The following is a 26,114-nucleotide window of genomic DNA, read 5'->3' as shown; positions in this document are numbered from 1 at the left end:
GTCTCTGGGCTTCCTCCCTCAGGTGTTTTGGTGAGCTCGTTGGCTGCCTTGCTATTTAGCTCCACCTGAGTCTGTCTTCCTTGCTCCTTGTCAATGTTCCAGTGTTGGATCTGAGCTACTGCATCTTTCCTTGGGCCTGCTGCTCTGCTAGATAAGTGCTTCTAGTTTGTTTTCTGTTTTTTCTGTCCAGCTTGCTATTATCTTTTGCTGGAAGCTCTCAGAAGCAAAGGGGTGCACCGCCGTGCTGTTAGTTCGGCACGGTGGGTCTTTTTGCCCCTTTGCGTGGTTTTCGTTTTAGGGTTTTTTGTAGACTGCATAGTTCTCTTTGCTATCCTCGCTCTGTCTAGAATATCGGGCCTCACTTTGCTGAATCTATTTCATTCCTACGTTTGTCTTTTCATCTTGCTAACAGTCATTATATGTGGGGGGCTGCCTATTCCTTTGGGGTATTTCTCTGAGGTAAGTCAGGCTTGTATTTCTATCTTCAGGCTAGTCAGCTCCTCAGGCAGTGCCGAGTTGCATAGGTAGTGATAGGCGCAATCCACTGCTGCTTATAGTTGTGTGAGGATAGATCAGGTACTGCAGTCTACAGAGATTCCACGTCTCAGAGCTCGTCCTATTGTTTTTGGTTATTGCCAGATCTCTGTATGTGCGCTGATTACTGCACGCTGTGTTGCCTGATTGCCAGCCATAACACACCACCCCCCAAAAAAACTAAATTGCTGGTTTTTGTTCATTCTGCATTTTAACCCCTTTACCCCTGAGGGTGGTTTGCACGTTAATGACCAGGCCAATTTTTACATTTTTGACCACTGTCCCTTTATGAGGTTATAACTCTGGAACGCTTCAACGGATCCTGGTGATTCTAACATTGTTTTTTCATGACATAGTGTACTTCATGACAGTCATAAAATTTCTTTGATATGACTTGCCCTTAAATCACACATACAGTACAGACCAAAAGTTTGGACACACCTTCTCATTTAAAGATTTTTCTGTATTTTCATGACTATGAAAATTGTACATTCACACTGAAGGCATCAAAACTATGAATTAACGCATGTGGAATTATATAGTAAACAAAAAAGAGTGAATCAACTGAAATTATGTCTTATATTCTAGGTTCTTCAAAGTAGCCACCTTTGCTTTGATGACTGCTTTGCACACTCTTTGCATTCTCTTGATGAGCTTCAAGTGGTAGTCACCATATTTTGAGAGCTAGAATTTTTCCATATTTTGGCCCACAGAGTCATGTGAGGTCTTGTTTTTTGCAGGACGAATGGAAGTTTTTATTGGTAACATTTTCGGGCACATGACTTTTTTTTATCGCTTTTTGTTACGATTTTTGGGAGGCAGAATGAACAAAAAGCAGCAATTCATGAATTTCTTTTGGGTGGGGCGTTTATACCATTCCATGTGTGGTAAAATTGATAAGGCAGTTTTATTCTTCAGGTCAGTAATATACAGCGATACCTCATTTTTTTATGTTCTGGCACTTTTATACAATATATATAGAAAAATTAATTGTTTTTTGCATCGCTTTATTCTGAGTGCAAGAACTTTTTTATTTTTTCGCTGATGGCGCTATTTGGTGGCTTGTTTTTTGCGGGACAAGATGACGTTTTCAGCAGTACCATGATTTTTTATATCTGTCTTTTTGATCGCGTGTTATTCCATTTTTTGTTTGGCGGTATGATAAAGAATTGTTTTTTGCTTCGTTTTTTATTTATTTTTTTGCTGTGTTTACTGAAGGGGTTAACTAGTGGGGCAATTTTATAGGTCGGGTCGTTACGTTCGCGGGGATACCAAATATGTGTAATTTTATTGTTTTTTATTATTATTTACATAAAGAATTGTACACAGAAGAGAATGAGCATCGTTTGAGTTTTGACTGCAAATTGGCTGGAATCATTAGTGGATGCTTTGTCACCCTTGGAGATCCCTGATGTGGTTAAACAGCGGAAACCCCCCCAAATTGTTGCCATTTTGGAAACTTAACCCCTCAAAGAGAAGTTTGTAACGTTAACCTGTGAAAATATTCACATTTTTCCCACAAAAATGTTATTTTAGCCCCAACATTTGCATTTTCACAAGGGTAGCAAGACAAATTAAACCATACAATTTGTTGCAAAATTTTGCCTGCGTAAAACCGATACATAGGTGAAAACTACTATTTGGGCACACAGCAGGGCTCGGAAAGGAAGGACCTCCATTTGACTTTTTGAATGCAAAATTTGCTGAAATCCTTAGTGAACTCCATGTCCCATTTGAAGAGCCCCTAATGTGCCTAAACAGTGAAAATCCCCACAAGTGACTCCATTTTGGAAACTATAACCACTCAAGGATTGTATCTAGATGTGTGGTCAGCACCTTGAAACCCCAGATGCATCACAGAAGTTTATAATGTTGAGCTGTTAAAAATTAAAAAAAACAATTTTTTTTCCCACAAATGTTATTTCAGCCCAATTTTTTTATTTTCACAAGGGTAACAGGAGATAATAGATCCCAAAACTTGTTGTGTAATTTCTCCTGAGTACAACGATACCCCATATGTAGTTGAAAACTTCTTTTGAGCCACAGTGCAAAACATCACAAGGGAAAAAGCGCCATATTGGAGTTAAGATTTTGCTGGAATGGTTTAAGGCTACCATGTCACATTGGCAGAACAGCAGAAACCCCCATATATGACCTAATTTTAAAAATTTCACCCCACAATGAAATCACTGAAGGGTGCATTGATCATATTGACACCACATGCGCCTCAGATTTTTATGCTATTGAGTGTTGAAGAAAGAATACATTTTTACCAAGTTTTTAATTTTTCTTAGGGCCAATATAAAAAAATGGACCTCAGTTTGTTGTAAAAATTTCTCCCGAGTGCTCCACTACTCTACCTGTAAATGGGAAATACTTTTCAGGCACAGTGCAAAGCTCAGAAGAGAAATTGATAAAGCAGCTTTATTCTTCGGGTCAGTACGATTACAGCGGTACTACTTTTATTAGTTATTTTTAATGTTCTGGCTCCTTTACACAATAAAATCTATATTAGCATCGCTGTATTCTGAGAACTATAGCTATTTTTATTTTTCCACTGTTGGAGCTATATGGAGGCTTCTTTTTTTGCGGGACAAGATGACATTTTTAGAGATGCCATTTTTATTTAATTAAATTTTTTTGATTAATTTATATTACTTTTTGTTCGGCAATATGATGAAAAAGTATAGTTTTCTGACCCATTTATTTTTATGAATTAAGTGGCTAACTAGCAGGACAGTTTTTGGGTCACGTTGGTATCGCTGTGTTCTTGACGTATTATTTTTATTTATTTTTTTAGCATATTAATAAAAATGTATCAGTACAATATACAGTTAGGTCCATATATATTTGGACAGAGACAACATTTTTCTAATTTTGGTTATAGACATTACCACAATGAATTTTAAACAAAACAATTCAGATGCAGTTGAAGTTTAGACTTTCAGCTTTCATTTGAGGGTATCCACAGTAAAATTGGATGAAGGGTTTAGGAGTTTCAGCTCCTTAACATGTGCCACCCTGTTTTTAAAGGGACCAAAAGTAATTGGACGATTGACTCCAAGGCTATTTCATGGACAGGTGTGGGCAATCCCTTCGTTATGTCATTCTCAATTAAGCAGATAAAAGGCCTGGAGTTGATTTGAGGTGTGGTGCTTGTATTTGGAAGGTTTTGCTGTGAAGTAAACATGCAGTCAAAGGAGCTCTCCATGCAGGTGAAACAAGCCATCCTTAAGCTGCGAAACCAGAAAAACCCCATCCGAGAAATTGCTACAATATTAGGAGTGGCAAAATCTACAGTTTGGTACATCCTGAGAAAGAAAGAAAGCACTGGTGAACTCATCAATGCAAAAAGACCTCGGCGCCCACGGAAGACAACAGTGGTGGATGATCGCAGAATAATCTTCATGGTGAAGAGAAACCCCTTCACAACAGCCAACCAAGTGACCAACACTCTCCAGGAGGTCGGCGTATCAATATCCAAATCTACCATAAAGAGAAGACTGCATGAAAGTAAATACAGAGGGTTCACTGCACGGTGCAAGCCACTCATAAGCATCAAGAATAAAAAGGCTAGACTGGACTTTGCTAAAAATCATCTAAAAAAAGCCAGCACAGTTCTGGAAGATCATTCTTTGGACAGATGAAACCAAGATCAACCTCTACCAGAATTATGGAAAGAGAAAAGTATGTTGAAGGCGTGGTACAGTTCATGATCCAAAGCATACCACATCATCTGTAAAACACGGCGGAGGCAGTGTGATGGCTTGGGCATGCATGGCTGCCAGTGGCACTGGGTCACTAGTGTTTATTGATGATGTGACACAGGACAGAAGCAGCCAAATTAATTCTGAGATATTCAGAGCCATACTGTGTGCTCAGATCCAGCCGAATGCAGCCAAACTGACTGGTCATCATTTCATACTACAGATGGACAAAGACCCAAAACATAAAGCCAAAGCAACCCAGGAGTTTATTAAAGCAAAGAAGTGGAATATTCTCGAATGGCCAAGTCAGTCACCTGATCTCAACCCAATTGAGCATGCATTTCACTTGTTAAAGACTAAACTTCAGACAGAAAGGCCCACAAACAAACAGCAACTGAAAACCACCGCAGTGAAGGCCTGGCAGAGCATCAAAAAGGAGGAAACACAGCGTGTGGTGATGTCCATGAGTTCAAGACTTCAGACAGTCATTGCCAACAAAGGGTTTTCAACCAAGTACTAAAAATGAACATTTTATTTAAAATTATTTGAATCTGTCCAATTACTTTTGGTCCTTTTAAAAACAGGGTGGCACATGTTAAGGAGCTGAAACACTTAAACACTTCATCCAATTTTAATGTGAATGCCCTCAAATGAAAGCTGAAAGTCTGAACTTCAACTGCATATGATTTCTTTTGTTTAAAATTCATTGTGGTGATGTCTATAACCAAAATTAGAAAAATGTTGTCTCTGTCCAAATATATATGGACCTAACTGTGTGTGTGTGTATATATATATATATATATATATATATATATATATATATATATATATATATATATATATATATATAATTTTGTTTTGCTTTTTTTTGTTTTGTTTTTTACTTTGTCCCACTATGGGACTTTCACTTTTAGCAGTCTGATCTTTGCAAGAGCATTGCAATGGTTTATAACTATCAGTGCTGAACTGAAACAAGCCCCTGAGACTGTGCTCTGTGCATGGTCTGAGGGGCTTGCCATAGCCTAATGACCCGGAGGTCGTCATGACAACATTGAGTCACCATGGCAACAGTCGGGCACCTGCGATGTTGTCCTGGGGGTGTCGTTCAGAGGGCAGAGGGGGCTCCCTCCCTCTGCCTACCTTCTAAATGCTGCGATCGCTATCGATCATTTAGAGGTCTAAAATGCCAATAACTATGCCGGCTCCGCTCCTGGCAGAAAGTGCCTCGTTTCAGCTGTGATTTAAGCTGATCACCGGGTGGATATCACTCGCGCACAGCTACGGTGTGCACAAAATTGCCTGGATGTACTCCGTTCGTTCAAGGTCGGTAAGTACAAACAGACCATGACATACTGAGAACGCCCAAGGTCTGGAAGGGGTTAAGTTGTGTAGGACATGAAACAAGGCTAGAGCCATGCTTCATAATACAAGGGACAGACAGAACAGGACACGTGCAAGAACAGTAAATCGGCTCTTTGCAGTCCAATAATGTGTCTATGAGAAAAACCGTTGCTTGGGAACGGGATCCTCTTTTTCTCTTTTGCCCTTGTGTGGTTGCACTAATGGTATGTCTACCCTTTACTGTGCCTTGTGGCAGTGGGCACAGTGACACAATTCTCTTGTGTTTCCAGCGCAAGTGGACAGATGCATTACCACAAGTGGGCAGCTAGATGACAACGATTGGATAGATACATAAGCACAAGTTTGCAATTGGTGGTCACGTGCACACTGTTGTGATTCAGAAATAAACGGTCACATACAGTGACTTACAAAAATTTTAACCCCCTTGGCATTTTTTGGTTTTACTTCCTCATAACCTGGAATTTCACTGGGTTTTTCTTAGTTTGCATCAGTTCATGTAAAAAACATGCCTCCAACTGTGAACATTTTGATTTTTTATTGTGATGCAAACAACAAATAGGACAAAATATCTGAAAACTTTAGTGTGCATAACGATCTCCTTTTACCACTTCAAGTTGCTTTGGATAAGTCTTTGAGTTTTCAACATCTAGCCACTGGGATTTTTGCCCATTCTTCAAGGCAAAACTGCTCCAGCTCCTTCAAGTTAGATGATATCCTCAATGTTGCTTTAGCAATATGCTTTGTCATTGTCTTGTTGGAAGGTGAACCTTCTTTGAAGTCTCAAATCACTTACAGTCTGAAACAGGTTTTGCTCACGAATATCCCTGTATTTCGCACCATCCATCTTCCCCTCAACACAAACCATTTTCCCTGTCACTGCTGCTGAAAAAATTCCCACAGCATGATGCTGCCACCACCATGTTTCACCGTGGGATGGTGTTTTGGGGATGATGAGCTGTGTTGGTTTGGCACCAGACAGAACATTAACCTTGGTGGCCAAAAATTTCAACAGCACCTTCCTCCATACATTTGGAGAGATCTCATATGTGTTTTAGCAAACTCAAAATGAGATTTACAATTTTGGTGTTTAAGTATAGTCTTTTTTTCTGCCCACTCTTCCATAGAGGCCTTCTCTATGTAGTGTATGGCATATTGTGGTCATATGGATAGATACTCCACTCTCTTCTTGGGAATTATACAGCTATTTCAGGGTTACATTTTGGTCTCTCCAATCACCCTATTATCAATGCCATCTTTGCCTGAGCTGAGCGTTTTAATGGGCAACCAGCTCTTGGCAGGTTTGTTGTTGTACAATGTTTTTTTCTATTTGATAATAATGGTTTTAATGGTACTACGGGAGATCACCGATTTAGGATATATTTTTCTTTTATAATCCAACCCTGACATGTACTTCTCAACAACTTTGTCCCTGATTTGTTTTAAGATCTACTTGGTGTTCTACATGTTGTTTGCTTAGTTGTCTCTTAATGCTGTTGCAGCCTCTGGCCATTCAAAAAAGGTGTGCACATACTGACAGTGTCACACTGTGACAGTCTTCAGAAAGGAAGAGAAGTCACAAACTGTGCCTGTAACTGGAACCCCGAGTATCCCTGTCCCGGGGGTACTTTTGAAGGTAGATAGACCTGGGTCTCCGACCTTACAATGCTCCTATTAGAAGTGTCAGTTAAACCAGACACAAAGACAAAACAGGTGTAACAGAAAACCTATCATACAAAATCACTCATTAACAGTAAGGAGGAGGATAGGGATAGGGAGGAATAAACTAAATGGGAATAGGGACGAGTAGATAAACATATACGTACTTCATCAAATTACAGATGACTGCAACTACAGCTCCACTACAGCTAATCTACTTAGCACTTGGCACATGAAGATGAATCTTTCATCGGCAAGGGCTAAATGCCCAGAAACAGTGTATATAGAGGGAGTAAAAGATAATCAGTTGCAGCTGAAAACATCCAAGCTGTATGGTCTCAGCCAGCATAGAAAGAGTCCATACCATCTGTAAAGACTTGGGATTCGTTGCATGGCATGACCTCCTAACTCCAGGTCTTCCAGGGAGATGTGACATTTAGATTGCACACAGGTGGACTTCCTTTCACTAAGGCCGGGGTCACTCGGACCAGTGTTAATCTATGGGGCAGCTCAGATCACCATATTTTTTTTCTCAGGCATACTCGACGTGCATGTAGAATCACAGCATGCTGCGATGGTACGTGTATATAGTCCGAGACTCGCTAAAGCAAGCCTATGGGTGCGAGAAAAACTCAGACACCACATGGATCATTTGTCTAGCTTGCGAGAAATACAAACACATTTTCCTCATTCCAGCCCATTGAGCCATTAAATTCAATGGGTAAAATCAGTGAGAAATGTAAAGCCATACGCATGTCATACGAATGCATAGGAGCGAGAAAATCGCGTCATCACATTGCAAACGCATTACACATGAATGACCATACGGATCACATGTGATGGTACTGTTATCATACTTTTTAGTCCTAGTCTTAATTGTCCCATGTAGTCTGGGTATAGTACTTCAGAGTTTACATATTAGTCATTCAATTTTACCACTGATATATTAATATCTAGGTACAGAAAGAAGTACATGATCATAAAACTAAAAAGTTATTTCATTCCCAATATTAAACCTTTTTTTTCTAAAAATCTAAAAGAGGGATGTGATTATATGGTTTACTACACAGGATGGATACATAATAAACATATGAGACAAACATACAGTGCCTTGCAAAAGTATTCGGCTCTCTTGAACTTTTCAACCTTTTCCCACGTATCATGCTTCAAACATAAAGATACCAAATGTAAATTTTTGGTGAAGAATCAGCAACAAGTGGAACACAATTGCGAAGTTGAACGAAATGTATTGCTTATTTTAAATTTTTGTGGAAATTTAAAAACTGAAAAGTGGGGCGTGCAATATTATTCAGCCCCTTTACTTTCAGTGCAGCAAACTCACTCCAGAAGTTCATTGTGGATCTCTGAATGATCCAGTGTTGTCCTAAATGCCTAATGATAATAAATCTAATCCACCTGTGTGTTATCAAGTCTCCGTATAAATGCATCTGTTCTGTTTGAAGCACAGAGAGCATCATGAAGACCAAGGAACACAACAGGCAGGTCTGTGATACTGTTGTGGAGAAGTTTAAAGCTGGATTTGGACACAAAATGATTTCCGAAACTTTAAACATCCCAAGGAGCACTGTGCAAGCGATCATATTGAAATGGAAGGAGTATCGTACCACTGCAAATCTACCAAGACCTGGCCGTCCCTCTAAACTTTCATCTCAAACAAGGAGAAGACTAATCAGAGATGCAGCCAAGAGGCCCATGATCACTCTGGATGAACTGCAGAGATCTACAGCTGAGGTGGGACAGTCTGTCCATAGGACAACAATCAGTCTTAGACTGCATAAATCTGGCCTTTATGGAAGAGTGGCAAGAAGAAAGCCATTTCTCAAAGATATCCATAAAAAGTGTTCAAACATATTGAAGAAGGTGCTCTGGTCAGATGAAACAAAAATCGAACTTTTTGACAACAATGCCAAACGATATGTTTGGTGCAAAGGCAACGCAGCTCATCACCCTGAACACACCATCCCCACTGTCAAATATGGTGGTGGCAGCATCATGGTTTGGGCCTGCTTTTCTTCAGCAGGGACAGGGAAGATGGTTAAAATTGATGGGAAGATGGAGCCAAATACAGGACCATTCTGAAAGAAAACCTGTTGGAGTCTGCAAAAGACCTGAGTCTGGGACGGAGATTTGTCTTCCAACAAGACAATGATCCCAAACATAAAGCATAAAGCAAAGTCTACAATGGAATGGTTCACAAATAATTGTATCCAGGTGTTAGAATGGCCAAGTCAAAGTCCAGACCTCAATCCAATCGAGAATCTGTGGAAAGAGCTGAAAACTGCTGTTCACAAATGATCTCCATCAAACCTCACTGAGCTCAAGCTGTTTGCCAAGGAAGAATGGGCAATAATTTCAGTCTCTCGATGTACAAAACTGATAGAGGCATATCCCAAGCGACTTGCAGCTGTAATCGCACCAAAAGGTGGCACAACAAAGTATTAAGTTAACTCCTTCATGACCTTGGGATTTTTCGTTTTTCCGTGTTCGTTTTTCACTCCCCTCCTTCCCAGAGCCATAACTTTTTTATTTTTCCGTCAATTTGGCCATGTGAGGGCTTATTTTTTGCGGGACAAGTTGTACTTTTGAACGACATCATTGGTTTTAGCATGTCGTGTCCTAGAAAACAGGAAAAAAAATTCCAAGTGCAGTGAAATTGCAAAAAAGTGCAGTCCCACACTTGTTTTTTGTTTGGCTTTTTTGCTAGGTTCACTAATTACTAAAACTGACCTGACATTATGATTTTCCAGGTCATTACGAGTTCATAGACACCTAACATGACTAGGTTATTTTTTACCGAAGTGGTGAAAAAAAATTCCAAACTTTGCTAGAAAAAAAAAATTGCGCCATTTTCCGATACTCGTAGCGTCTCCATTTTTTATGATCTGGGGTCGGTTGAGGGCTTATTTTTTGCATGCCGAGCTGACGGTTTTAAGGATAGCATTTTCGTGCAGATACGTTCTTTTGATCACCCGTTATTGCATTTTAATGCAATGTCGTGGCGACCAAAAAAACGTAATTCTGGCGTTTCTAATTTTTTTCTCGCTACACTGTTTAACGATCAGGTTAATTCTTTTTTTTTTTGATTGGGCGATTCTGAACGAAATTTTTTATTGATTTCGATTGGGGCGAAAGGGAGGTGATTTAAACTTTTATATTTTTTTTTATTTTTTTCACATTTTTTTTTTCTTTTTTTTTTTACTTTTTCCATGCTTCAATAGCCTCCATGGGAGGCTAGAAGGAGGCACAGCACGATCGGCTCTGCTACATAGCATCGATCTGCTGTTAGCTGCTATGTAGCAGAAAATCAGGTGTGCTGTGAGCGCCGACTACAGGGTGGCGCTCACAGCTGCCGGGGATCTGTAACCATAGAGGTCTCAAGGACCTCTATGGTTACAATACTGAAGCATCGCCGACCTCCGATCATGTGACGGGGGTTGGCGATTACGTCATTTCCGGCCGCCCAGCCGGATGCGGTAGTTAAATGCCGCTGTCTGCGTTTGACAGAGGCAGTTAACTAGTTAATAGGTGCTGGCAGATCGCGATTCTGCCCGCGCCTATTACGGGCACATGTCAGCTGTTCAAAACAGCTGACATGTCCCGGCTTTGATGCGGGCTCACCGCCGGAGCCCGCATCAAAGCGGGGCTTCTGACCTCGGACGTACTATCCCATCCGAAGTCAGAAAGGGGTTAAAGGGGCTAAATAATATTGCACGCCCCACTTTTCAGTTTTTTCAATTTCCACCAAAATGTAAAATAAACAAAAAATTTTGTTCAACTTCAAAATTGTGTTACCCTTTTTGTTGATTCTTCACCAAAAATTTACATTTGGTATCTTTATGTTTGAAGCATGATATGTGGGAAAAGGTCGAAAAGTTCCAGCTGAATACATTCGCAAAGCACTGTGTGTGTGTGTATATATATCTATATATATATCTATATATATAGAGAGAGAGAGAGAGAGAGAGAGAGAGTTTTTGGCCAAGCAAGCTTACCACTTTGAAGAAACGGGAACCTCCAACCATCCAACCTGTGGTTACAGTTTGCACGGAAAACGTATTGGGACAAATCTACACATGTAAAGAAAAAACTTTTTGTTTCTCCAGTGATCAGTCCAATGGTAGATTAAAATATACCTTTTATTTATCCATTAAAAAGTTCCAGATTTCTTCAGTTACAATATTGCATACATTCAATCCCTTATGGATGACCTGTTTCGACATCACATGTGTCTTCCTCCAGGGCACATATTATTATATTTGCACCCAGTCAAGTGTATGAAAGCTAGAAAATAATTAGTAAATGCTGCTGAAAAAGCATGCTGCTAAATGTCATCATCTAAACCTAAAACCAAATTGGGAGAAAATAAGTACCAAAGGGGAAGTTTTGTAGTGCAAAAGGGCTCAAACAGGTGCTACACATGTTGGTTTGCAAAAATAAATGGAATCTTCTAAAGATTGATATAGTCACAGTGGAGAAACAGTCCGGTAGAATGTTACTTAGTCAAGATAGTGCTGTTTTTGCCGGATTTCTAGGCAAGAACTTGGGTTGGTATCCTATGGCCGGATTGGGTACGGGCTCTAGCCCAGCTTTTGGTTGACACAGCCTTTTATGTACATAGCTGTTTCTACATTAGATGTCAGTAGGTATTTCATTCCACTTTATCTCTTGATCAGGGTTTTTACCATGAGACTCTGGTCTTATGTAATATAGCCACTGCATATTATTTCTTTGGCTGTGCTAGCTTTGTTATTCCATACCTACTGTTTACCCATTCCAGTGTATCTACACACTTTATGGCCACAGGTATCCTATGCCTTAGTTATTATTGTATAGGGGTGTTTTTGTACATGGTACTGTATTTTAAATGTTTTTATCATGTTTGTTGTTGTGGTGTTTGAATAAACATTATTGTTATTTTTTGATATTTGGTTGTGCGGGCCTTTTTGTAGTCCATTCTTTTCTCTTGTTTAGTTTGCTATCTACTACATTGGACTTGGCTCTGCACACCTCGGACTTTCTTTACAGCTAGAGTGCACCCTTCTTTGTATACTATATGTCTTGAATAAAAGCATTGGACCACTACAGGGTGAGTGCTGCCGCATTTTTCTGCTCTTAGTTAGAAGCTATGGACTGGCCCGCCAGTTCCCCAGATCTGAATCTGATTGAAGACATCTGGAACATCATGTCTTGCACCATCCACCAATGTCATTTTACACCACAAACAGTCCAGGAGTTGGCGGATGCTTTAGTCTAGGTCTGGGAGGAGATCACTCAGGAGACCATCCGCCGCCTTATCTGGGCCATGCCCAGGCATTGTAGGGAGATCATATAGGCATGTGGAGGCCACACACACTGCTGAGCATCATTTCCTTGTTTATAGGCATTTCCACTGAAGTTGGATCAGCCTGTAACTTCCTTTTCCACTTTGATTTTGAGCATCATTCCAACTCCAGACCTCCGTGGGATATTAGTTGTGATTTACGTTGATAATTTTTAGGTTTTATTTGTTCTCAACACATTCTACTATGTAATGATTTACACCTGGAATATTTCATTCAGTGATATCTAGGATTATGTATATGTGTGTGTGTATATATATATATATATATATATATATATATAATGTCTCATTTTTATTATGTATTCATTCATGTAATCACGTCCCTCTTTTAGATTTATGTTCAGGTTTAGCACTTTTCTTTGTTTTATTTGTAAAAGAAAGCATTTTTTAATATTGGAAGTAATAAAATATATATTTTTTTACTTTTATGACCATGTACTTATTTTTTAACGTAGATATTAATATACGAATGATGGTACTTTAGCTGTGCTGTAAGTATTTTATCTGTTGTGGCTTCCTTCGACTATACAGCTGTAGCTTCCTTTCTTCTAGTTAAAATGTGAATATTGAGAATAATAGTTATTACTATAATGTTCACCATGTGTTCTAGTACAAGGAATTTTCCTTTTTCTTTTATTCCGTAATATATATGTTAGTCTTGCAATCAAATATTTAATGTACACGCAATGAAAAATGCAGAAAATGGTTTCATCATGCTGCATTCTTAGTGGACATTGGGCCATCCACTCCATGCTGTGAAGGAATGATAGAAAACAGATATGATGTGGAAAGAATTTTTTAAAGCGCAGAAGACAAGTCAATGGAAACCATATGCAATCATGTATGTTTATGTGTTTCTTGTGGTTTCGCATGGATCTCTATATATTTTGCAACACAACTATTTCCCCTCTTTGATAAAGCCGTTGAAAGTATTAAAGGCTTTTTGTATTAAATAGTGACATCAAATCAAACTTGTGTTTCTTGCTGAGTAGCAGGCAGTAGTAGAATTCCTTTTGCGTTGGATGTTTGTTGAAAACATGAACTATATCACAGCGGAGAAAATTTCACCTCAAGACCAGTTTTGACTCCAAGTGAGTCAGTGGATTAGTCATTGTGGTTGGCTTGTGTATAAAATATGATATATGTTATATTATTCTCAGATTTATATAATCTCCGTAATATAATCACAGTAATTGGAGAAAAAAGTTCCTGTTGCTTTTTTTAACCTTCCATAAATTCAATGTAAAATGTATGTCATATAAAAAAAAAATACTGAGTACCGTATATACTCGAGTATAAGCCGACATTTTCAGCCCATTTTTTGGGGCTGAAAGTCCCCCTCTCGGCTTATACTCGAGTCATACCCAGGGGTCATCTTCAAATAATAAATTCGTACAATAGGGGAAAGGTATAAATCATATCTAGAATGCCCTAACGTTAAAAAAAAAATACTTTATTGTTTAAAACCAAGACAAACTGCCGTGCTCAAAAGAAAACAAACACAAAGAACAAAAAAGTGCTCAAACACACAACAACAAAAGTCTAATGGGGAAAAGACTAGTCAGTCCTAGCTACAGCACCTATATACGACCCTGCCTGACTGCGGAGGTTGGCACCCTAGGGGGGAACGTTGTGGCATCCCCGCTCCACGATGGCTGTCCCTAGTGGCCCTGATAAGTCCTACCGCCGCTACTGAGTGCCTCTACCCACAAGCTAAAGGATCCTCTAACACTAAACAGAGGACTGCCTGTGCTAGGGAAAGGCTAGTAAAAGGTTGGGGACACACAGGGTTAACAGCGGCGGTAACGGAGTGTGTTACCCGCGACATAACGCGGTCAGTTACCGCCGGCATTAACCCTGTGTTAGCGGTGACCAGAGGGGAGTATGGAGCGGGCGCCAGGGACACTGACTGCGTAGATAATAGAGCGGATCGCCGTGGACACTGCGGGGAGTAAGGAGCGGCCATTTTCTTCCGGACTGTGCCCGTTGCTGATTGGTCGCGGCAGCCATGACAGGCAGCTGGCGAAACCAATCAGCGAATGAATAACCGTGACAGACAGACGGACAGACAGACGGAAGTACCCCCTAGACAATTATATAGTAGATGTTTAGAACAAAGTAAAATATGGATAAACTTTCTTGTGTTTTATAATTTGGGGTCCATTACCTCTCCATCAATAACTTCCCTGCAGCTGATCCATCCCTCATCTCCCACCTATTAGCACAGCAGAGACTCCATGCTCCCCCTGTATTATAATACCCCCCATCCTATTATTTGATCTTTGCTGTCCTGTATAGCTCTCAGGACTGGAGTGACAGTTCTCCGTGACTAAGAGCACAGAGCTGCACAACTGCCAGACGGGGGAGGAGGAGAGACCTGAATTAGCGCCGGCAGATGCAGCCACCCGAAGCCTCTTCTCACTGGACCCAGTCTCCTCACTTCTCCTGCTCTCTGCCTCAGCCCGCCCGACGACAACACGCGCCACACGTGACTCCTCCAGAATGAGGAAGTGCTCACAGTGTGTAACGTGACGTCGGGACCATGATTCACCCGGGCCCCGCAAATTAAAGGTACAGTGCCCATTTCTCTCTGCCGGATACATTAACAACGCTGTAGGTGTAACTTTAAATTACCACAGTGTTATGTATCTGGTCTGCGGCAGCTTTAAACAAAATATCCCAGGGGCCCAATGAGCATTAGCAAAGAGAGGGGGGCCCGCCCAGACCGGGCTGCCAGCGTGTGCGGGCCCCCCTTTTTGCTTCAGCTCATCGGGCCCCATACAGTAGTAATGGCTGTAATGCCCTGATGGCGGCCCTGCCGATCATACCATAGCTCCTGGGCAGGGGAGGAAGGAAAAGAGGAAACGGACATTACAGCAGGTCATTGGAAATTGTTTTTTATGAGGTAAAATCGTTTGCCTGTTTTAAAGCAGTGGTTTACCTGAAAGAAATAATCATTGTGATCCCCTGCTGTAATGTCTGTATTCTCTCTTTTGTGTCCTCCCCTGCCCAGTAGCTGTGGTCTGATCAGATCATGTTCCTGTACGGTCAGACACGGCCATTACACAGTACACAGCAGGGGCACATACTGCATCTAAGATTGTCAGCACTGGAACATTTAATTTAAACATCCAATTGTGGAAATTATTATTATGCAAAGATCTATTGATTATAATGTTGATGAAAATGAACTTTGTTCTTGGGAAAAACCCCTTTAACCTCTTTCTGACGGGATAATACGTCTGAGGTCAGATACCGCGCTTTGATGCGGGCTCAAGGCGGGACATGTCAGCTGTTTTGAAATTGCGATTCACCCGCTGCTATTAACTAGTTAAATGCCGCTGTCAAAAGCTGACAGTGGCATTTAACCGGCGCTTCCGGCCGGGCGGCCGGAAATGAGCGCATCGCTGACCCCCGTCACATGATCGGGAGTCAGCGATGCTTCTGCATTGTAACCATAGAGGTCCTTGAGACCTCTATGGTTACTGATTCCGGCCTGCTGAGAGCGCCACCCTGTGGTCGGCGCTCATAGCACACCTGCATTTCTGCTCCATAGCAGCGATCTGATGATCACTGCTATGTAGCAGAGCCGATTACGTTGTGCCAGCTTCTAGCTTCCTATGGAGGCTATTGAAGCATAGCAAAAGTTAAAAAAATGTGAAAAAATAAAAAATATAAAAAAGTTTAAATCACCTCCCTTTCGCCCCATTCAAAATAAATCAATAAAAAAAAAATCAAACCTACACATATTTGGTATCGCCGTGTTCAGAATCGCCCGATCTATCAATAAAAAAAAGGATTAACCTGATCGCTAAACGTCGTAGTGAGAAAAAAATTTGAAACGCCAGAATTACGTGTTTTTGGTTGCCGCAACATTGCATTAAAATGCAATAAATGCAATAACGGGCGATGAAAAGAACGTATCTGCACCATAATGGTATCATTAAAAATGACAGCTCAGCACACAAAAAATAAGCCCTCACCCGACCCCAGATCATTAAAAGTGGAGACGCTACGGGTATCGGAAATGGCGCAATTTTTTTTTTATCTTTTTTTTTAGCAAAGTTTTGAATTTTTTTTCATCACCTAGATAAAAGAGAACCTGTATCTATGAACTCATAATGACCTGTAGAATCATAATGGCAGGTCAGTTTTAGCATTTAGTGAACCTAGTAAAAAAGCAAAAAAACAAGTATGGGATTGCACTTTTTTTGCAATTTCACCGCACTTGGAATTTTTTTCCTGTTTTCTAGTACACGACATGGTAAAACCAATGATGTCGTTCAAAAGTACAACTTGTTTCACAAAAAAATAAGCCCTCACATGGCCAAATTGATGGAAAAATAAAAAAGTTATGGCTCTGGGAAGAAGGGGAGCAAAAAACGAACACGGAAAAACAGAAAATCCCAAGGTCATGAAGGGGTTAAGAATCGAATGATGGTGAGTAGCTGCTTTGTTTGTTATTTTTTGTATATTTTAATGTTTGGGATTCACTTTCCTGACCACTTTTACAACCAATGACAGAGATAGCACGTCATGAGTGGGTGTTAGTTCAAACATCATGATGTTCTATGTCCATCATTACTTTAAACGGTATAAACAGGACGTTATAAAAAAATATAAATGAACCTAAGCACCAACAGGCAGGTAACTGCAACTAACCTGCCTGTTGTGCACAGCGCCGTTCTTCCCCAGCACGGAGTTGTCACAGACTTCTCCTGCCAGGTATAATGAAGCCTCTGCTGAGTTCACGTCTACAGAGCGAAGGCTTCGTTTACGCTTCGCTCTATCAATGGGGCAGGACTTCATATGTCATTCTGATTGATAGTCGGATCCCCGCTGCCTAACTGGGGGAGTCGGCTGTCAATCAGAATGATGTCTGAAGTGGTCTGTGACCGCTCTGTCCCGGTGAAGAACGGCACCCAGCACAACAGGCAGATAAGTTGCAATTACCTGCATGTTAGTGCCTAAGAACATTTTTATTTTTCCATAAACTCCCAGATATACACTTTAAACTGTCACTGCATGTAAATATGGAAAAATTATAGCTCTCAAAATATGATGCAAAACTTTTTAAAGAGAAAAAAGCATTGTTTAGTGTGCTAGCAGCCAAACATAAAAACAAATCAATCTAGTATTGCAGTAATCGCACCGACCTGAAGAACAAAGTCATCTAATCGCTGATACCGCACGAGGAACGATATAACAAGTAAATAAAAGCAATTCTACTCTTGCTTAAATTCTTCACTTGATTCATTATTTCTGCCGCCAAAAGATTGCAGTAAAGCTCTGCTCACATTTATCCTGCGCTCTGAGCTGAGCGCTTACATTGACGTTTCCATGTAAATGGCTAAACCTTCAGTGCAATATTCCCTATAATGAGGCAAATGGAGCCACTGTGGATGCCTTCTGGCCTATGATCCAGCAGTGTGCGTATTTTAGGCATGCATAAAAGCATGGTCGACCACAGTTTTGTGCACCTCTAAAAAGAAAGAAACCACTGAACAGAGTCCAGAGCAACGTAGCTGTTTCAGTATAGTGAATAAATCCCTCAGTGGTTTCATCTAAATCACGTCATTCAGAGATTTAGATGGAAACCCCGATGTAAACGTTCAGCGTAGCGCATAGGATATGTGTGATCCCAAAATGTTACCCATAAAAGTTTCATCTCAGTTCATAAAAAAAGCAAGTCCCACTTTGGTCCATCATATGTAAACAGAAATATAGGGGGCTTCCATGTTAATGGTAGTACAAAGGCTCTGGAAAAGTGCTATGCCCTCCCACACCTCAAAAGAAATCCGGCGAATTCTGCACTCCCAAATCCAAATTCCCCTCTCCCTTCTGAGCCCCACTGTGCCTAAATTACCGTATATACTCGAGTATAAGCCGACCCGAGTATAAGCCGACCCCCCTAATTTTGCCACAAAAAACTAGGAAAACTTATTGACTCGAGTATAAGCCTAGGGTGGAAATGCAGCAGCTACCGGTGAATTTCAAAAATAAAAATAGATCATTATTTCCCCATAGCTGTGCCATATAGTGCTCTGCACCGTTCATATTTCCCCATAGCTGTGCCCCATACAGTGCTCTGTACCGTTCATTATTGCCCCATAGCTGTGCCCCATATAGTGCTCGGCACCGTTCATTATTGTCCCATAGCTGTGCCCCATATCTGCTCTGCACCGTTCATTGTGCCCCATATATGCTCTGCACCGTTCATTGTGCCCCATATATGCTCTGCACCGTTCATTGTGCCCCATATATGCTCTGCACCGTTCATTGTGCCCCATATATGCTCTGCACCGTTCATTGTGCCCCATATATGCTCTGCACCGTTCATTGTGCCCCATATATGCTCGGCACCGTTCATTGTGCCCCATATATGCTCGGCACCGTTCATTATTGTCCCATAGCTGTGCCCCATATATGCTCTGCACCATTCATTGTGCCCCATATATGCTCTGCACCATTCATTGTGCCCCATATATGCTCTGCACCGTTCATTGTGCCCCATATATGCTCTGCACCATTCTTTGTGCCCCATATATGCTCGGCACCGTTCATTATTGTCCCATAGCTGTGCCCCATATATGCTCTGCACCGTTCATTGTGCCCCATATATGCTCTGCACCGTTCATTGTGCCCCATATATGCTCTGCACCGTTCATTGTGCCCCATATATGCTCTGCACTGTTCATTGTGCCCCATATATGCTCTGCACCATTCTTTGTGCCCCATATATGCTCGACACCGTTCATTATTGTCCCATAGCTGTGCCCCATATATGCTCTGCACCGTTCATTGTGCCCCATATATGCTCTGCACCGTTCATTGTGCCCCATATATGCTCTGCACCGTTCATTGTGCCCCACATATGCTCTGCACCGTTCATTGTGCCCCATAGATGCTCCACATAAATCTGCGCCGCTGCTGCTGCAATAAAAAAACAAAAAACACATACCTCTCTTGATTGCAGCTCCCAGCGTCCGGTCCCGGCGCCTCCATCTTCCCGGCGTCTCTGCTCTGACTGATCAGGCAGAGGGCGCCGCGCACACTATACGCGTCATCGCGCCCTCTGACCTGAACAGTCAAAGCGCAGATAGACGCCGGGAAGATGGAGGCGCCGGGAAGATGGAGCGGCGCCCGGCGGCTGGAACGCGGACAGGTGAATATAAAATACTTACCTAGTCCCGCCACTCCTGACGCTGCCCCCGCCTGTCACAGCTGTCTTCGGTGCCGCGGGTTTCTCTATCAGCGGTCACCGGCACCGCTGATTAGAGAAATGAATACGCGGCTCCACCCCTATGGGAGGTGGAGCCGCCTATTCATTTTTCTAATGAGCGGTCCCACGTGACCGCTGAAGAGGAGAAGAAGCTGCAGCACAGAAAACCGTGGGACGGCAGGGACAGCGTCAGGATCGCTGGGACTAGGTAAGTATGCCTCAGCGCCCTCACCCCCTCACCCGCCGACCTTGCCGCCCACCTTGACTCGAGTATAAGCCGAGAGGGGCACTTTCAGCCCAAAAATTTGGGCTGAAAATCTCGGCTTATACTCGAGTATATACGGTACATTTAATGTCCACATGTTTGACAGAGGTATAATTTCCCAAAAAATTGGGTTACTTGATGAAGGTATTCTGCTCTTCTAGAACTTAGGGGCTCTGTATATGGAGTCAGCAAACTATTCTAAGAAAATATGCACTCCAGGAGGCAAATAGTGCTCCGTCCCTTCAGAGTCTCGCTGTGTGGCTAAGAACAGCCACATATGGGGAATTTCCACATTCAGCAGAAATTGTGTGGCAAATGTTGATGTCATTTTACCCATTTGCCTGTGTAAAATGTTTTTTTTTTTCTTCACTGCCCAATGGTATAAAATTCTGTGACACACCTGTGGTGTTAATATGATCACTGCACCCCTAGACGAATTCATTGAGAGGTGTAGTTTGTAAAATGGAGTCACTTACATTAGTGTTCAAAAAAATAGCAGTCTAATATGATTAACCAGATGTATCACTGTTTTTAGTATAAATTATATTAGAACATGCCTAACAATTTACCAATCGGTGCAGTAGATTCTAAGAAAACCAACACTCCGCATTCCTGATCTGCATGTTTTTGAGTCTCTGTATTAGAATAATTAATTGAAAGGGGGTGTGTTCAAAATAATAGCAGTGTGGAGTTCAATTAGTGTGGTCAATCATTCTGTGAAGAAACAGGTGTGAATCAGGTGACCCTTATTTAAGGGTGAAGCAGGGTGAAACATGTTGTACAGCATTTCTCCTTGAAAGCCTGAGAAATATCGGTCATTCAAGGCATTGTTCAGTAGAACAGCGAACTTTGAATAAAAAGTTGATTGGAGAGGATAAAACATATAAAGAAATGCAGATAATGATAAGCTGTTTACCTAAAATGATCTCCAATGCTTTAAAATGGAAAGCCAAACCAGAGAGACGTGGAAGAAAACAGAGGACTACAATTAAAATGGCAAAGGCTCAGCTAATAATCCTCTCCAGAATGATCAAAGATAGTCTCAGGTTACCTGTGAGGACTGTGACAGTTAGAAGACGCCTGTGTGACACTAATCTTTAATCAAGAAGTCCCCGCAAAGACATACTGAACATGGATACAATTTGTCAAAGTGCACACCAGCTGGCCTAAAGAGAAATGGAGAAACATTTTGTGGACTGATAAAAGTAAAATTGTTCTTTTTGGGTCTAAGGGCCACAGACAGTTCATCAGACGACCCCCAAACTCTGCATTCAAGCCACAGTCCACTCTGAAGACAGTGAAGCATGGTGGTGCCAACATCATGATATGGGAATGTTTCTCTTACTGTGGTGCTGGACCTATTTACCGCACACCAGGGATCATGGACCAGTTTGCTTATATTAAAATACTTGAAGAGATCATGTTGGCTTATGCTAAAGAAGACATGTCCTTGAAATAGGTGTTTCAGTTTCAACAAGACAACGACCCTAAACATGCCAGTAAACAAGAAAAATCTTGGTTCCAGTCCAACAAAATTGAGGTTATTTGAGTTTAAGGTACCTTCACATTGAACAACTTTCCAACAAGAACGACAACGATCCGTGACGTTGCAGCGTCCTGGATAGCGATCTCGTTGTGTTTGACACGCAGCAGCGATCAGGATCCCGCTGTGACATCGCTGGTCATAGCTAGAAGTCCGGAACTTTATTTGGTCAAAAGCAACGATGCCTGCAATGTTTTTTCATGGAGCAACAACCAGCGAGAACGATAAGTACGTCACTGGATCGCTCCTGCATTGTTCAGCTGTTGCCGATGTTTGACGTCTCCTAGCGACCTAAACAGCGACGCTGCAGCGATCAGCTCGTTGTCTATATCGCTGCAGCGTCGCTTAATGTGCCGGTACCTTTACTGGCCAGCTCAATTCTCAGACCTTAATCCAATAGAACACTTGTGGGGTGACATCAAAAATGTTGTATCTAAGGCAGTTCGAACAAATGCCCAAAAATTGTGGGATGTAGTCCAAGCATCCTGGGCTGGAATAACAGTTGAGAGGTGCCAGAAGTTGGTTGACTCTGTGCAACATAGATGTGAAGCAGTTCTAAAAAACTGTGGGTATACAACTAAATATTAGGTTAGTGATTCACAGGAATGCTAAATCCACAAAAAAAGTTTGTAAAGGCAAATGCAGACACTGCTATTTTTTAGAACAGCCCAATGTTCATTTTTTATTTTTTGTAAAGTAGTTAGTAAAAATTGATATCCATTTCTCTTCAAGATTTGAATTAGAAAACAGTGTGCAATGTTCCCAATGCATGGAAATAAAAACTAGTATGAAGATTTTCTGATTAGCACTGCTATTATTTTGAACACTACTGTATGGAGGGATTCTGCTGTTTTTGCATCTTAGGAGCTCTCTCACTCACTATAATATGACGGTTCTTTCCTTCTGAGCTTTGTACTGTGCCTGAAATGTAGTTCCCGATTTAAATGTAGGGTATTTGCGCAATCATTAAAAATTGCACAGCAAACTGTGAGGTCTATTTTTTCCCATTAGCCCTTACAAAAATTTTAATTTGGGGATAAAACAACATTTTAGTGGTAAAATTATTCTTTCTTCACCTCCCAATGGTATAAATTTCTGTGAGGCCCATGTGGTGTCAACTTGCTCACAGCACACCTAGAAGAATTCATTGAGAGGTGTAGTTTGAAAATGATGTCACTGATGTTTCAGCACCTCAGGGGCTCTGCCAATGTGACTTACTTTGAAACCATTCCAGCAAAATCTGAACTTAATGGGAACCTGTCACCCCTAAAGCCGAAGGTGAGCTAAGCCCACCGGCATCAGGGGCTTATCTACAGCATTCTGTAATGCTGTAGATAAGCCCCCAATGTATCCTGAAAGATGAGAAAAAGAGGTTAGATTATACTCACCCAGGGGCGGTCCCGCTGCGTTCCGGTCCAATGGGCGTCACGGTCCAGTTCCGCGCCTCCCATCTTCTTACGATGACGTCCTCTTCTTGTCTGCACGCTGAAAGGTCAGAGAGGCCCGACACCTGCGCACTGCAGTACTTTGCTCTGCCCTCAACAGGGCAGACAAAGTACGCCTGCGCCGGAGCCGCAGCATGAAGACAAGAAGAGGACGTCATCCTATGAAGAAGGGAGGCCCTGAACTGGACCGCGACACCCATCGGATCGGACCGCAGCAGGACCGCCCCTGGGTGAGTATAATCTAACCTCTTTTTCTCATCTTTCAGGATACATCGGGGGCTTATCTACAGCATTACAGATATTTAGTAAATGATATTTATTAACTATTTTGTGTGACATACTCTTTGGATTAAGGGCATAAGAATTAAAAGTTTGAAAATTGTGAAATTTTAACCAAATTTTTTATATTTGTGCAAATTAACCAAGTCATATAAGTCATATAATATAATATGTAAAGAAAAAACATTCTCAGAATCACTGGGATTTGTTGAAACGAAACAGAGTTATTGCCAAATAAAATGACAGATTTAAAAAAAATATATATATATATATTCCCTGTCAATAACCTATAAAGTAGCTCGGTCGTTAAGGTGTTAAAGTGAAAAACCCCTTTACCATTGCTAATATTGTAATACTGTTTTTTTCCCCATGGGAATGTACTCTTAAAAATAAATGTAGATTTATAAGTAGGATTCCTGTTGGTTTTGCTGTACTTTCCAAATGCTTTGAAAATTCTCCCGGTATTGTCTCCTAGTTTTTAAGGTTTTCATTACCATTAAAGGGCAGAGTATTGTAGTGTTAAACTTATCCTAAAAATAACAGAAGCTTTTCTATAAATGTGAGCTAGTGGTCTGTAAAATTGCATTGCTAAATATTTTTTTCTTTATCTTGTTCCAGGCGCCTGAATAAAAATAAGTTGCAAGTCCTTCCTGAACTGTTGTTCCAAAATACTGTAAAACTTACCAGACTGTGAGTAGTGTAACACTTTTTTTATCTGCTTACTATGTGTTCTGGTTTTCCACTGTTCTTTGCCATAATATTTGTCATATAATATTTGCACTTTAGTGTAATTTGTGCTGCTTTTGGTTTTTCCTCAAAGGTATTTGCATTTTTTTTAAATTATCAATAAAGCATGGGATGCAATAAAATAACACTGTACTTCAATCTCTTGCTGCTTCAGCCTACTGCTTTGGTTGTCTTGCAAAAATGGTGTTCAAACTGCTTTTAGATGACCGCTGCAAGCAATCACTAACCTCATTGGTCACTTTCCAACAATAATATCATGATTACAGAGGCCAGTAACTGACTACAGGGGTCAAAAGAGGATGGTCTGATCTGGCTTGACCAGTTATGCAATTGTATTATTATGTGGGACAGAGTTGATTCAACAGTTTGTTTGATTATTTTACTCTAAAAAGTTATCTTCATAAATTCTCCTAAATGGTCTGTTGGCAAAAATGAATGTTTTCACATCGATAATGCAATCTAATCTGCAACAAACAAGCTATAGTGCTAGACGACATGAGTGTTAGTATACATATTGTGAGGCAGTGACTGGTGTTACATGTGAGGGTCACTGTATGTTCCCCCTGGATGCGCACAGAGGTGTATTGAGGTCATGAGAGTGCATTGCAGTCATAGGCATAGCTGTGGTTGCAATGCAGACTAAAGTGAATATAGGTCTTGGTTATGGTTGTTGTCCAAGGCAAATTTAGGGAAAACCTGCTCTGGACTTTTTGTGTTTTGAAACGTACAACAGGATCGTAGTGGTGCAGTCTGTTTCATTCCAGGCCGGGTTTTCCATGTGGCTGAAGGCCACAAATTCAAGTTAAAAACCCTGCAGTATAGGGTTTGGGGGTGTCAGGTTCAGAGTCAGTGTCAGTCTGGTGTTTGGAGGAGTACAGAGCAGAAGGCTCTGCAGCGCTCCACCTGTGTGAGGCCACACTGGCAAGCTAAGCCAAATGGCCAAGGCAGCTGAAAAGTCTGGCACCCACTGTGTACACAGCAGTGCAGACTCCCACTGCAACTAGTCTCAGAAGATGGACTGGCGTGTTTAGTGACTGTAAACTGGAGGATACAGTCATGGCCAAAAGTATTAACACCCCTGCAATTCTGTCAGATAATACTCAGTTTCTTCCTGAAAATGATTGCAATCACAAATTCTTTGGTATTATTATCTTCATTTAATTTGTCTTAAATGAAAAAACACAAAAAGAATTGCCCTAAAGCCAAATTGGATATAATTCCACACCAAACATGAAAAAGGGGGTGGACAAAAGTATTGGCACTGTTCGAAAAATCATGTGATGCATCTCTAATTTGTGTAATTAACAGCACCTGTAATTTACCTGTGGCACCTAACACGTGTTGGCAATAACTAAATCACACTTGCAGCCAGTTGTCATGGATTAAAGTTGACTCAACCTCTGTCCTGTGTCCTTGTGTGTACCACATTGAGCATGGAGAAAAGAAAGAAGACCAAACAACTGTCTGAGGACTTGAGAAATCAAATTGTGAGGAAGCATGAGCAATCTCAAAGCTACAAGTCCATCTCCAAAGACCTGAATGTTCCTGTGTCTATCGTGCGCAGTGTCATGAAGAAGTTTAAAGCCCATGGCACTGTGGCTAACCTCCCTAGATGTGGATGGAAAAGAAAAATTGACAAGAGATTTCAATGCAAGATTGTGCGCATGTTGGATAAAGAACCTAGACTAACATCCAAACAAGTTCAAGCTGTCCTGCAGTCCAAGGGTACAACAGTGTCAACCCGTACTATTCGTCGGCATCTGAATGAAAAGGGACTGTATGTTAGGAGACCCAGGAAGACCCCACTTCTTACCCTGAGACATAAAGGAGCCAGGCTGGAGTTTGCCAAAACTTACCTGAAAAAGCCTGAAACGTTTTGGAAGAATGTTCTCTGGTCAGATGAGACAAAAGTAGAGCTTTTTGGGCAAAGGCATCAACATAGATTTTACAGGAGAAGAAAAGAGGCATTCAAAGAAAAGAACACGGTCCCTA

At 41.2% G+C, this 26,114-nt stretch overlaps 1 protein-coding gene across 2 annotated transcripts in view; it reads left to right on the top strand.

Annotated features, from left to right (window-relative positions):
• Nucleotides 1–26,114, top strand: part of SLIT3 (slit guidance ligand 3) — a 1,020,157-nt gene that overhangs the window by 168,165 nt on the left and 825,878 nt on the right. For both annotated transcript variants that reach the window (XM_069763866.1, XM_069763867.1), the window contains exon 4: nt 23,994–24,065. In XM_069763866.1, the coding sequence (XP_069619967.1) occupies nt 23,994–24,065 (72 nt within the window). The remainder of the gene's footprint in view (nt 1–23,993; nt 24,066–26,114) is intronic.

The sequence above is a fragment of the Ranitomeya imitator genome, chromosome 4 (genome assembly GCF_032444005.1).
Source record: "Ranitomeya imitator isolate aRanImi1 chromosome 4, aRanImi1.pri, whole genome shotgun sequence".
Classification (NCBI taxonomy): domain Eukaryota; kingdom Metazoa; phylum Chordata; class Amphibia; order Anura; family Dendrobatidae; genus Ranitomeya; species Ranitomeya imitator.
Note: the sequence above shows the minus strand (reverse complement) of the source record. Positions and strands in the feature narration are given on the sequence as shown.